A 14596-nucleotide genomic window follows, 5' to 3' on the forward strand; every position below is an offset into this window, starting at 1 on the left:
TTGCACAGAACTCCCGAGAGCTGTGGACAATGGCACGAGCTGGGGAGAAGCATTCATGGAAGGCGTAATCATACACGATTCCGTCCGCCTTCGTTGCGGAAAAGCGAACACTAAAACTATGGCAAAACCTTCAATGCACTGAGCCGCATATGCCGCACTGATTGTGTGTGTATTAAGCGCTTTGTTTCCATGGAAGCCCTACGAATATGGGTATTCTTCGTTTTCCTATTTAAATAAATACTTAACCGGAATGTTTTGTTTTACTCCCAAAAGCTTCTTTGCACTGCATTCTCGTATTTGTGTGCATATTATGTGCGTGTGTGCGTGTGTGTGTGTGTGCATATTTATATACAATGGGATTATCCGCTTATGGAAAACATGGACATTAATGCTCGTATTTTATTTGAAAAATGAGTTTGTTTTGAATTGTTTTTACAAAAACATTTCATTTATTTTTGAATAAAATGCGGAAATAAAAGTCTCTAGAGTAAATAATTTATTTTGTGGCTTAAATTAGTTTTTTTAATATAATTCTCTACAAATATCTCAGGTTTGGAAAATTAGTTCCCAAAAAATTTAAATTAATTTATGAATCCCCTGGAAAAATAGGAAAATAATGAAGACTAGAAAAACAATCAATAGAAGGAAACATACTCGTTTATATATCTTTGGACGTCTAAGAGTAAATTTCAAATAAGCCCAATGACATATAAGCAAAGCGCGAACTTCATAACTGCTAGGGCTTCACGCCTGGAGGTTATTAACTGGGCTCAAAGCGATACACGAGCCGTTCGGCCCGCGGGCTGCAAAGATGTCCAGGCCTTGGGGAAGCCAAGGCAAAGAACTCATTTCGAGGGCCGTAAAAGTTTAAAGCGCCTTTCGCTCCCATTCTGGCCTTCTTCAATCTCCGTCTCTCTGGCCTGTTCGTTATCCGCCTGCCTCTCGCCAGTGTTGCCTTTGCAGCTTATCGAAAAGTTGTCTGATTGAATTTTTGCCTTTTCCACTTGCAGAATGCAACAGTGGACCCCACAATACCCCACCCCACCCTACCCTACCCTACCCTTGTCTTGTCTTGTCTTGAAAGTCGGCAGAGGAGATTGAAACATTTACATTATGAAAGCTTTAAGAGATTGCCGAGCTGTGAAGTTTTCATTGTCGGAACGGGGCAGCACTTTCCGATTCCTAATCGAAAATCAATGTCGGGTGCCCTTCAACCGCCCAGCAGGGGGGGCTGGAACGCGGGGTGGGCGTGTGCGTCGCGGATAAGCAGCTGTTTGTACATTATTTACTCGTAAGCCATCAATAGCCCGGATATCTCTGGCTGTGCACCTTGCGCCCGATACCTGCGGCTACAAATTTTCAGTGCCTGCCACGTGCCTTCAGCCCCGTGAAGCATCCACCTTGCTGTCTGGCTCTGGATCTCCCCCTACATCTGCTCCCCGTCTAGTCGAGCGCCAGTCAACTGTCATGGATTTATTGTGCTCTGTGCTCTGTGCTGATGCTGCTCTGATTTTTAGCTGCAAAATGCCACAGCAAAGGATAAGTTGAGTGGTGGGTGGTGGCAGGTCCGAGGGGTGCCACCGCTGGTGGGGCGGAAGTCAAAGTAACAGGCAACCAAACACCAAAACCAAAAAATCACTGAGCTGTATAATTCGATTTCTCTTTTTCACTCTTTTTCCCTCCTTTTTCCCACTTTTTTCGCTCTTTTCCCCCCTATTCTGTGATTTTTGAGTCTTGCACTTATTTTGCTGCTGTGTTTTCCTACCTGCAAAAAAACAAAAAACTTTAAAATAAATAGAACAACATGGCTTGTTTTTCTTTTCCCCACATATGTGTACATATATGCACAGATCCGACCGGAATGGAATAGAATTCTATAGAATAGAATGGAATAGAATACTCAATATTCAGTTGAGCAAATCCCTCCGTTGTCCGTCTGCCATTCGTATGCATTCACTTGGCTCCATTTTGGTTGCGTTACTCCAGCGAGTTCTGGCGGGGGAAGGGGGGAGACGAAACTGTGGCCAACGAGATCTTTTCACAGAGAAAGCCGAGAATACAAATTTAAACAAATTGAACTCCTGCCACGGCGACATGTGCGAGTGTTTATTGAATAGTTGGCATGCCAGCCCGTCGGTGACTCCGAGGGGGGTTTTGATGTGCCAATATAAACATATGAAAGATACATTTTAGAGAACTTTTAATTCCGCATAGAACCTACAACATTTGAAGGGATTTTTAATAAGCTGCAATTCACATTTAGACTGCAGCAAAGAGCTCCAAAATGTGTGCAGCTATTGCCCGAATCTCCCTTCAAAGGCCCCTGTATGTACACATATGTATGTACATATTCTCGCACATATGTACACAGTACATGCACATGAAACAAACACATGTTGTGAGCTGCTTTTTGTCAAAATCCAAAGTCTCTTCAATCTGCCCTCTTGTTGATTTTATAGCCTTGTCGCAGCTCAACACAAATTTCAGAGCGCGCCGTTTGTTTGCACAACTTTGTTGGTTTCTACTTTTTTGCTGTTTGTTTTTTTTTGTATGCAGATATTTGGATATTGCTGCTGTGCCGGAGCAATCTGTGCTTCGGTTTATTTGGCACTGTTTTGGAATAAAATGCTGCCTTTATTTAAAACCACTTATCCATGCATACGGCCAGGCGAAACTGGGTGTATACCTAGCCAAATATTCAAATATCCCGATATCCCATCCCAGCCCAGGCATGTATGAATAGCCATCGGGGAGATCCAGCTCCACTGGGCATTGGGTATGGAATGGCACCACCCCTCTGGGGCAGCTATGTTAATTAAATGAAGCCCGGGGAAAGACCACTTGAAGGTCAACATTCAGCATTTTCCAGCACTCGAAGGACGCGCTGCAATTAGCAGTGGAAACCGCACAAAGCAGAGGCCTGGGCAGAGTCAGAGTCAGAGGCAGAGGAAGAGTTAATTTACTCCCAACACTATTAGTCGCTGCAATCCCCAAGTTAAGTAAGTTTACTTTCTCTCTTCTGCCCTCTTTACTCTTTTCTCGGCCCTGCCTTTTCTGAATTTTTAACAAATTTTGCTTTATGATGCCTCGCGAGTCGCCAGAGAGAAGGGGCAGAGAGAAGAGCTGTGGAGCGTGTTCCCAAAGTGGATTTCTTTGGAAATTTAGCTGCATTGTTGGCAGGGAAAACAATTTGGCGTTCCCCAAAGCAGCAGCAGAAATGGCGTAAATTTGCTTTAGTGGCTGGAACATTTTCGGGGATCCTTTTGCATCTATGTGCTCTCTGAGACGATATGCTTTCTATTTTCAGGGGCGTGGTGCATCAGAAGCAGCTCAACTTCAGTTCGGCCGTCTCCAGCTACCGGCGGGCCATCGGACTGCGGCCCCAGCTGGCCGTGGCATTCCTGAACCTGGGCACATCCCTGCTGTCGCTGGACAGTCAGCACGGGGAAGCCGACTCAGTATTCCGGTCTGGAGCGCGTCTGCAGGGGCATGGAGTACGAGATCGCGAGGCCCACGAGGAGGCGCGCTATGCCTGCTACCTGCAACTGGGCTCCCTGCACCGCTCTAGGAACAGGCTGCAAGAGGCAGCGGCCGTGCTGACAGAAGCCTTGGAAGCCCTCTTCCGGCCACGACAGGAGCAGCGAGCGACTCTGCACTTTCGCTTGGGCGAGATCTATGCGGAGATGCAGCATTGGGAGGAGGCGGAGCGGCAGCAGCGATTGGCCATGCAGCTGCAGCCCCAGCACGGAGCTGCCTATGTGAGCTTTGGCCAGACGCTGGCCAGGAATGTGAGTACAGATACGCCCAAAGGCCACCGAGACCGACTTGACTGACGTTTTGCCCAATCCTACAGAGCAGTCGCCATGCGGAGGCGGAGCTCTGGTTCAAGCGGGCCCTCCAGACAGCCCCCCTGGAGCCCAGCTCCCACCATTACTATGGTAAGTAGTCCACGGGGAGTCCTATTATGAGTGGGAAACACGTATGGTTATTTGCTTGTTCATCGCAGCTGATTTCCTGGAGCAGCAAGATCGTTACCAGGAGGCACTCAGCCTCCGCCTGAGGGCCGCCGCCTTGGCGCCCAAGGACTACGCCCTGCACTCGGCCGTGGCAGATGCCCTGCGTCTGCTGAACCGCCTGGTCGAGGCGGAGCTGTGGTATCGCAAGGCGGTAGCCCTCCAGCCACTGGCGGCCCACGCCCACGCCAATCTGGGTGCCATTCTGCAGATGCGGGGCATCAGGCAGGAGGCCGTCGATAGCTACCGCAGGGCCCTGCAACTGCAGCCAGGACACGCCACCAGTCGGGCCAATCTGGCGCGGATGAGGGCGGCCCTGGACACCAACACGTAGCAGAGGCAGAGCTTTACTTGTTGGGACTGAGGGCAAATAAATGTAGATAGCAATTGAAGGAACTGAACTTGAGATTAATTAAGGGACAGCTGGGAGTCCCATATATTTTTGAAATAAAGAAATATTCCAAAGTGTGTGTTTTCTGTGCGTAGTAGAGCTAGAGCCTTGCTGATGTGAAAGTGCCAATCTGTTGCACAAGTACGAGTATTCCAAAAGTCCTCAGCCGAAACCCGCACAAAGAAATATTTCCATATCAAGGGCCATCTCGAACCAGGACCAGGTGGCGACCCGAACATAGACGAACCATAGCTGAAACCAAAGAAAGGGCGACAAACGCAGGACCAGGACGATAGACAAAGCCAGAGACAGAAACAGACGTGATAATATCAAGTGGCTTTGGCAAAAAACGACATGGAAACGGAGCCACAGGGAAACCGCAGCAACAGACAGAGGTGTGCAGGGAACGGGGATGGGGTTGGGACTCTGGAACTCTGGGACTCAGAGAACTTCATGCGAGAAATAGTGCTTACTAAGCATTAAATTATAATTAAATTTTAAACAATGAAACGGAGCCAAGGACAAGGGCTGGGGCTGGGGGCTGGGGCGCGCGAGAGATCCCAAAAAGCTCTTAATCACAAACATGCGCAGCCACTTCAAAGGTGAGTCCCGTCCTCGTCATATCAATGCGGAGAATGGAATTGCCCAAACTGAGGAGCCCGACTGGATGTCTGCCAGCCACGCTGGCTGTTGGGTTGCCTGTTGGGCTGGCTAAGCATATGCGCATATAAATTAACATAGACACCCGAGTATTTAATTAAAATTCCATCAGCAGCACACCGAGATGGAGCGAACACACACACACAGATGCAGATACAGATACACACACACACACACACACATATGACAGGTGAATGGGTGTGTGGGTGTAGACACACATTTTAGCGCTAAGCCGAGCAGATGCTCTCGAGTAAATCCACCAAAAACCACACGGCAGACGGCCGCCCTAGACGCCGCACGTTCCACGTCCAACGTTCAACGTTCAACGAAATCTGTGAAACGCCTTTGGGGCCTACGCCGGTCCGGTCGAGAGTGCAAACAAAAGGGAGTAGCCCCAGAACACACACACACACCCACACCCACACCCCCACACGGAGACCCAGAAAGATAAGCGAGTGGGCTGGGAGACTTGGGTTCCAGTGGCAGGAGAGGCCCAGCCAGGACAGGTACGGATAGGTGGCAACAGGAGGTGCGGACAGCTGCCGGCGGGTCTTCTGCGTCGATACTGACTGATGAAGTGGCACTTCTGACACTGCCCCTCCCGCACGGAGCCAGAATTATAATGATAATCACGACGATAGTGACGGCGTGACGGCGACGATGACTATGATCACGTTGAGCACGGAATCTTAATTAAGTTTAAGCAGTCAGTCGAGCAAAGGTTGAACCGGACGAAGGCCTGGGATTCCATAATCAAGTATGAATTTGAGAGACAGAGTCCCTGCCCCTTGCCTTGTCCTGACATTTAGCAGATTAGTGCGTATTAGTTAGCTCAAAGCCATGTGGGGATGGCTTAACCCCTTGACACATGGTCTGCTCAGAATAGAGTTTTGAACCTATTCATTAGGAATCTTAAATGAGCTTATGAGGTGCATTTCTAAGAATACGTAGGTACACTAGTACGAGTACTAAAGGTACCCTTCTGGTATTCCCTACATATGTGGTACCCACAAAAGTAGTATCACCTGCACCATTTAGTCGTTCGAGGGTTAAATGAATCCACAGAGAACCACACCACACCTCAACATCACTGCCACAACCCCAGTCTCCCCCTCTCCCGCTCTCCCACTCTCAGTGGCTAAATCCGAGTCGGCAAGTTGCCAATGAGCATTTAATGCGTCAAACTGTTTAAATTTCTATTGGATTTTTTGTTTTGACTTTCTGTTTGACTTTTGTTTTGGCCACAGATGCTGTTGCTGTTGTTCTTGTTTCGGATTCGGATTCGGATTGTGCAAAAAGTGACGTTCGGCTTTCAACTTTTTGACCGGATACGGACACGGAAGAAGAGGCCCCACACACACACACACACACACACACACACATGCGATATACCCGTACAAGCACATCACGCAAATGGTCATCCTGTGGAACCATTTATTTTCCACTTTGGCCAAAAGACAAAAACAACAAAATCATACACACACGGAGATCCGAGTACGTTGGACATATCCCCGTGTGGGGGACAGAAAGAGACAGCGCACGAGGGAGGACTGGAATAAAAACTAAAGGAAAAAGAAAAGTTTTTAGTTAGCTTTTGATGAGGGTCAACTCAAACTCAACGGGTCTGTGGCGCAATTTTCAAGTGGCCTCCGCTCCCAAGCACCCAGGCTCCCAAGCCTGGGAAAAAAAACGATGACACACAATAGTTGGGACATTGTTTTTGACATGACTTTCTATCAAAAACAAATTTGCCCTTCTTTGTTCTCCTATTATTTCGTATTGCCCGTCTCTCGTTTTTGTCACAAATCGAGTCAAATATGTGGCGGCAGACGTGGCAGCATTGAGGAGGCGACATGGAAAGACAATTGCCAACTTAATTTGTGGAATTTGCTCGCAAAACATATACAAAAGAAATTTGAGAATGCATATTCCTAAATTAAGAGGTGCTCCAGGCCAGGTGCTCTTCAGAATGGTCCTGGAAAGGCACTAGATTACCCCTAACTCCTACCCTTTTGGGATATTATAATTCAGAGCCACAGAAACAAGTCTCTTTGACCACCACATATGTAGTAAATTATGATCATCCGCAGCAGCCTGTTTCTCAGCTATAAAGTTATCTCTGCGAATCATTGCTCTGGCCGCCGTAGAGCTACTAGCGATAGAGGATTAGACCAAAACGCTGTAGGTGGAAGACGGGGGATTAAGGCTGATATATAATATATCGAGAATGTAAATATGCATTTAAATAATTATGTTTGGAGTCGATTTAGGTATTCGACCCGCTCCTAATAGGTTTTTCGAGACACACAGCTCTGCAGGCGTCCGCGTCTGCTGTAAGCTGCGGCTAACCACAATCAGGCATGCAACAAACTGATTGCATCAGACGCATCGTAAGCCGCAATCAGAGAACGCAACAGACACAAAAATGTCTCTTCATAATGAGGGAGCCCATCAAAATCAGTGCAATGCACACACGCACTGCAGGGGGCAAAGGGCGAAGATAGACGCAGGGAGACGGTGGCAGACGGTGGCAGAGTGAGACAGAGAAAAGCCGCACACCGCTGCCGTCAGTTGCAGCAATTGTCTGATCCAACGCTAACGCCAACCCCAGCGACTGAGGCCGACCAACCAGCTAGATGGCAGTGGCAGCCGCGGCTTATACGTGCCCCATACACTCACACGCACACACAAGCACAAGGCCGCAAGCAGAGGCGGTCTCTCTGGAGCAAGACGGAGCAGGCAGCGCTGCCAACTGCTGTCAGAGTCGCAGGATCAGGCAGCGAGTGCTGCCAACTGCACGAACGCCTCCTGATAGCAGCGCCTGCCGTACTTAACTCGGCAAGCAATTAGTTAGAAATTAAATTCTCTCGATGGTTTCATGCCAGACGTTGCATGCAACATGCAACCAAAGTTCGGGGTGAAAGTGAAGTATTTTGGGTTAAGCCGCGATGTCAGCATCAGTAAGAGACAATGGGGACACGAACGCTCTTACGGCGTGCATAGTGGTAGTTACAGGGGGGTCGGTGGGTCGGGGGGTCGGGGGTCCAAGGACAAAGCATCATCACATCAGTGATGTATTTTTGATTGCAGCTGCTCCAAAACACAGCAATCAGCAAAAATTGCGGGGGCGAAGCAAAAACAAAACAAAACGCCAAAACAGAGAGGGCAGAGGACAGAGCACAGAGCAATCATCATAACCTGTAGCTTCGGGCGAGGCATAACCATCCGAACGTCCCTCTGCCAAATCTACCACTCCACTAGCACCAGCCCCAACGGAAATACAACTCCGGGATGACGAGATGACGAGATGACGAGATGCCGAGATGCCGAGATGCCGTGAACCCAAAAGCGAAAGTTCACACCGAAATTGAAACCCGGGCGGAATCTGTGGCATAATCTGAGGCGCAAAATGAAGATGACAATAAATTCGATTCGATTTCGGTTTTGATTTAGTTTAGTTTAGGGAATATCATCATCCTTGGATTACCACGCAGTGAACGCAAACGAGCGACTGCCAGTCCCTCCCCTGCTGATGCGGATGCCAGAGCCCAAGATGATGATGATGATGGGAACGATTGTCGCCTTATGGCAAAAGGAAAGTAAACACAAATAGATAACAGACAACAAATAAAAACCAGCAAAACGAAATGAAAATAAGACAAAGCACACACAAATATCCCAGAAGAGAACGGAACGAGGACGGTTCGCGATTCTTGGATACCAAATTCATGGAACCCAAGGACCCAAAATCCAGGGACCACCCCACTGCCAATGGCAAATACATCCTCCAAATCCTTCTCAGCTTAAGTTGGCTTTGAAATTTTGATTGAAAAAATCAGACAGAGAGTGAGAGAGAGAGAGACAGAGAAGGAAAAGACAAACTAAGTCAGGCACATCCCTCAGAAATGGGCGACAAATAGCGAAATGTTTCCACAGAATCCGATAATGACTGGGCGAGCGAGGGGTGGTCGGACCGGACCACCTTCTCTCAATAATTCATCCTCTGCACTGCTGCCGATATTTTGATTTGCGAAATTCCAATTATGAGACCCACTTCAGCTGGGTTTATCCGCTTTGCCGGACGGTCTCGAGTCTGACTGTTGATTCGTAGAGATACTCGTAATTGTGCGGGGCAATATAATTGGAATTTAAGTGCAATGACCGCGGTGAATGCTGGAATAGTAATATTTTTCATAGATTATGCCTTCCCTGATCATTCAATGGTTTCAAGAGATTTGTAATAGGAGGTTCCAATTACAACCCACTGGGAGGAGCATGGGAAAATTGTTATACCCCTTACCGTAATATAATAAAGCATTATTATTATGTGATACTGCCAACTTGAGAGAGTTACTTGACTGATGGAGAAGATAATTTTTTTAGGCAGACGTATAATTAACTAATCAAAATAACAGGTTACATAGATAATACAACTGTTTACATTATGTACAAACAAAATTTCGGGTAAGTTTTCCTTGCTTTCCCCCTTATTCGTCTTTTCCATAGACTATTTTTTCTTAGTTCTTCTTCTTTTAGTTTGCATTCCCTCCAGCTCTATTGGCCGAGATCCTCTCTGCCCACAAACTGCTATGCCGTGATCCCCTTCTTGTATAGCGCCAGGTAAAGTTATTAAGTTATTATTTAGTAATTTACTTAATTTAACTATTCCTTTCATTTTAGCAGGTCTCCCCCGTCGGGTGACCAGGCTACCAGAGGTTTCACCCCTCTGTTTTTCCGGTTCATATGAGCAAGTGCGCGCTCGATGACGGCTGTCCACTCCACTCTCTTGACCGGCTGACATCGCGAACTCCCCGCCTGATTCTGCGCGCGGGGCCATGATGCTCCTCTCGGGACATGATTCCTGCGCGAGAGGCTGTGATCTTTGGCCTAGGCGACCTTTGAGGCCAGCCCCTACCATGGTCCTCTTCCTTGCGTCCCACGGTACCTACTTCGCAGGTGATTCCTCCGAAACTCCTCGTCCCCTCGGGAGTTCCAAGAGATGTGATCCTGACTGGACTGCGGCAGCCACTGGCTTTCCTGCTGCGGGATATAGCCATGATGCCCCTGCTGTATCGCTGAGTCGACAATGTGCCATCCCATCCTCTGCAGCAGGGACAACCCCCCTATCCATACGCCGTCAAATCAAACGCTGGGCTTCAGCTTCGAGACGCGTAAGTTAATCAGTATATAATTGTATATATATTTTAAAATATATCTTCCTTCACAGAGGACCTATTTCCCCACGCAAGACGGAATCCAAGTCAGACAGAATCGTATTCCAGCAGGTTAGAAGCGCTCCTTTTGCAAGAGCCCGAACCTAACAAGCCGCCGCATCTTTTGACCTGGACATCGACAACTATCTCAAGGACTTTGGCCATGGCAACCAAGGAGCAGTTGCGCGGTCTACTAGACTCTAGATAGATCTCGTTGTTGCTAGATTTAAGAATACATACCTCTATACACATAGATAGTAGATATAAATGTTATCAACTTGTTCATTTATTTAAACTAAGTTAAGTTATGATGAATAAAACTATTGAATAATCATCCTTGCTGTATCCTGTATCGGGCAAACTATCCCAACTACAAAAAGGCGTGGCATGCCCAGATCGGTTCACAAATAACAGAGAACAAAAATATTTTTGATTGGGGAAAATGTCCTTGATCCTTGATAAGGACTTCATAAAATCAGGGACACTTTTCCGATCACAGGAAGCCGTCGCACGTCCCGATCAGGCCACAAAAAGCCGAGAAAACTAAATATGCGTTGTTGGAGTCCTTACCGAAGGATCAAGGACATTTTTATGATCACGGGGGACCATGGCACGCCCCGATCGGGCATATGTCTTAAGAAAATATCCTTGATCCTTGATAGGGACTGCATTAGATCAGGGACATTTTTCCGAATACAGGAAGCCGTCGCACGTCCCGATCGAGCCTCAAATAACGGAGAAAATGAATATTTTTGATCCTTGATATCCTTGGTCCTTGAAAAGGACTTCATAAAATCAGGGACATTTTGCCGATCACAGGAAGCCGTCGCACGCCCAAATCGGCCCACAAATAGCGGAGAAAACAAAAAATTTTTATTTGTTATTTTTGAAAATGTAGTTCAAGAGATCACCGATAGGGGCGCCACCGTACAAACAAAAAAACCTCGCGTCAAATGGCCAAAATCTGGATGGGATACCAGGCGAACAGAAATCAGCAGCAAGCAACTGCAGCAATTGCAAAAAAAAATTGCAGCATACTTTAGGGGGACCACAAATTTTTTTTAAAATTCAGTTACCTTCTGCTGATTTCTGTTCGCCTGGTATTTCAGCCATTTGACCCGAGGTTTTTATTTGTGTACGGTGGCGCCCCTATCGGTAATTTTTTGAACTACATTTTTAAAGACCGTTCTATGCCAATTTTGTTTTCTCCGCTATTTATGGGCCGATCGGGACGTGCGACGGCTTCCTGTGATCGGAAAAATGTCCCTGATTTTATGAAGTCCTTATCAAGGACCAAGGATCAAGGATATTTTCTAAAGACATATATATCTTGTTTTCTCCCTTATTCAGGGCCCGATCGGAACGTGCCATGGTCCCCCGTGATCAGAAAAATTTCCTTGATCCTTCGGTAAGGACTCCAACAACGCATATTTAGTTTTCTCGGCTTTTTGTGGCCTGATCGGGACGTGCGACGGCTTCCTGTGATCGGAAAATTGTCCCTGATTTTATGGAGTCCTTATCAAGGATCAAGGACATTTTTCCCAATCAAAAATATATTTTTTCTCTGTTATTTGTGAACCGATCTGGGCATGCCACGCCTTTTTGTAGTTGGGATAGTTTCCCCGATACAGGATACAGCAAGGATGATTATTCAATAGTTTTATTCATCATAACTTAACTTAGTTTAAATAAATTAACAAATTGATAACATTTATATCTACTATCTATGTGTATAGAGGTATGTATTCTTAAATCTAGCAACAACGAGATCTATCTAGAGTCTAGTAGACCGCGCAACTGCTCCTTGTTTGCCATGGCTAAAGTCCTTGAGATAGTTAGGAGCGCTTCTGACCTGCTGGAATACGATTCTGTCTGACTTGTATTCCGTCTTGCGTGGGGAAATAGGTCCTCTGTGAAGGAAGATATATTTTAAAATATATATACAATTATATACTGATGTACTTACGCGTCTCGAAGCTGAAGCCCAGCGTTTGATTTGACGGCGTATGGATAGGGGGGCTGCTGAAATTATTTCCCACGATGCTGTCACGATGCATGCGATCGATCCGCAAACACCCAAATGGGAAAGGCTCGGTTCAAAAGGAGCGCGCGCGCATTTGTCCATTTAAAAACAGAACCTGCAAATGTGTATGTGTTTATTTTTTTGCATTCGCATCAGAAAACGAGAAATGGGCAATAACAAAGCTGGACTGGCTGGCTCATGATCAATTTGCAATGACAAATCAGCTATTCTCGTTATGGGTAGACTTAGCATATGGATATGTAAGTAGTTTTTTTATAAACCGTAACCGTATAACTTACATATCTGCAGCCCAACTAAATGTCTCACTGGCGACACCTCACGACCACCGTCGAAAAGTGCAATTTTTCCATTTTACACGCTTTCTACATTCTACACTTTTTTGACGGACAGAACTTACAGAAAAACAACCATATTTTACTTAGAGAAGTAGATGTAAATGTAGTCTATATTAACTGAAAGCTCATCTGTTAAACTGCGGGAGGCAGTTTGAAAATTTCAGTGCTAAAAAACGAAATTAACCAAAACTGTTTAAGACTAGCGCGCGCGAATCTTTACTGATGAGAGCACTGGTTTGAGAGCAATTGGAAATATATTCGGAAAGTCCCTCATCTGGAGCTGCATTAACGGATTAAAATGTACAGGCGGTGGCTAAGATAATGACAATCTTTAAATCCCTTTGACTTTCATTACGTACAAATATTTATCCAGATTCCTTCTCAACTTCTAAACTATTCGATGCACCATTGCTAGCATCTTTTTAAAAAAATATGGTAAACATTTTGTATGTACATACTAAGTACTTTTTTCCTAAATTATATCCTAATATAAATCCAAAATTCAACACATTTCCACTTTTTTCAAGGCTGACAGTCCGAGAGTAAAATATAAATCAAACATGCACATTGTACATGCTATACTTCAGTTTATAAAAAAAATTCGATCTCGAAAGCAAAAAGATAGAAAGAATCGTTATAAGCTTTTGTTGTTTTTCAATAATTAAGACATTTAAATATTAATCTTAAAATTATAGACATACATACATTGAAAAAACACAAATATTGTATATAAGTGCTGGACTACCCTAATAAATAAATGAAGACCGAATCGAATGGTTCTTTTAAAATTTTGTTTGTTTTTGCTTTTTAGACAAAAGAACTTTATACGACTTTGAAAGCTTTTTTAAAATTATATGTTCTTTCTAAATTTAATTTATTTTCTTGGCAGATCAAGGTGTATTCAAAAAAACTCGATCTGCCCACTCATCATGAATGTCTGAATCTCAAAATGTAAATGCTCTAGATCGTAGAATCACGTGAAATTCAGGTAATTTTTCTCATATTCACAGACAGACGACAGACTAGCATCAGACGGATGAGTTCCACATTATTTATACATACATAATGTGGAAGCAATAATACCGATACATAAATTATTTTACATAATTTTTTTACGTAATTGGAATTAGAAACAGGGGAAATTGCCGATATTCTATCCAGAATCAAAAATTAGCGCTAGATCCGACTGGTTCTTAGTTCTTGCCGTGCAAGCATTTAATAGGATCATATACTAGTAGATGTTTAGCAAATTAGGTGTCAGAAGTCCCTGTCATTCGCCCAAGGTGGTCCAGCTACAAGTGTATTGAATGAAACAAAATTGAATGCGATTTGGACTTGTAATTGTAGCTGGCTAATTAATTCAAATGGCTTCCTGCATATCGACAGATCAAACATAAAGTCTATTGAGTTAGATCAAGACGAGTTGTACGATCACGTTTCGTTCACACCTCAAATTTCCCTTACTTGAATGCCTTTGCTTCATGATTAAATCGGATTAAAGCCGGTTAAAGGGTAAGCTCCCATTAAGTGCTTGCACTCATCGTTCATCGGAACCCCTACGCGAGGGTTAATGAAAAAATTCCACTCGGGAAATGGGCAAGCCATTAACACTATGGCCAATACTGATAATTGATAACCCAATCGACATATCTTTATAAATCATTGATGTCTTTTTCCACGAATTCTGATATTGTTATCGGCTTTACAGAGGAAGCGTTATCATCTAGAATTTCCGGAACTTAAATTGTGCCAACAAGGCGTCCTCCAACTTGATCTATTCGATCAGTTATTAACAATTTGTCAGATTGCTACAGTAACTGATGCTGTAAATTACACTAAATTTGTTAGCATTAGATTAATAGTGTACACCTTCAGTTTCCATGACAAATTGCTTTCTAGCTGAATTTAATATTTGTTAGAAAGCCAAATCTGGACATAAC

The 14596-nt window shown here is 45.0% G+C and overlaps 1 protein-coding gene and 1 long non-coding RNA gene across 3 annotated transcripts in view; both read left to right on the forward strand.

Annotated features, from left to right (window-relative positions):
* The window catches only part of LOC108164146 (protein O-mannosyl-transferase TMTC1), a 43681-nt gene extending 39185 nt beyond the window's left edge, over window positions 1–4496 (forward strand). Inside the window, 3 exon segments of the mRNA XM_033393424.1 lie at window positions 3308–3788; window positions 3854–3938; window positions 4007–4496. Of these exon segments, the coding sequence (XP_033249315.1) occupies window positions 3308–3788; window positions 3854–3938; window positions 4007–4347 (907 nt within the window). The 3' untranslated portion in view covers window positions 4348–4496.
* A 439-nt stretch (window positions 4497–4935) lies between these two features.
* On the forward strand, window positions 4936–10611 carry LOC117188889. 2 transcript variants are annotated; one of them, XR_004472939.1, is made up of 3 exons: window positions 4936–9684; window positions 9745–10235; window positions 10292–10611. It is a non-coding gene; the product is annotated as an uncharacterized LOC117188889 (long non-coding RNA). The 2 variants fall into 2 exon arrangements; XR_004472938.1 differs by having other exon boundaries at window positions 8119–10235.
* The last annotated feature ends 3985 nt before the right edge of the window (window positions 10612–14596 follow it).

The sequence above is a fragment of the Drosophila miranda genome, chromosome 4 (assembly GCF_003369915.1).
Source record: "Drosophila miranda strain MSH22 chromosome 4, D.miranda_PacBio2.1, whole genome shotgun sequence".
Lineage (NCBI taxonomy): Eukaryota > Metazoa > Arthropoda > Insecta > Diptera > Drosophilidae > Drosophila > Drosophila miranda.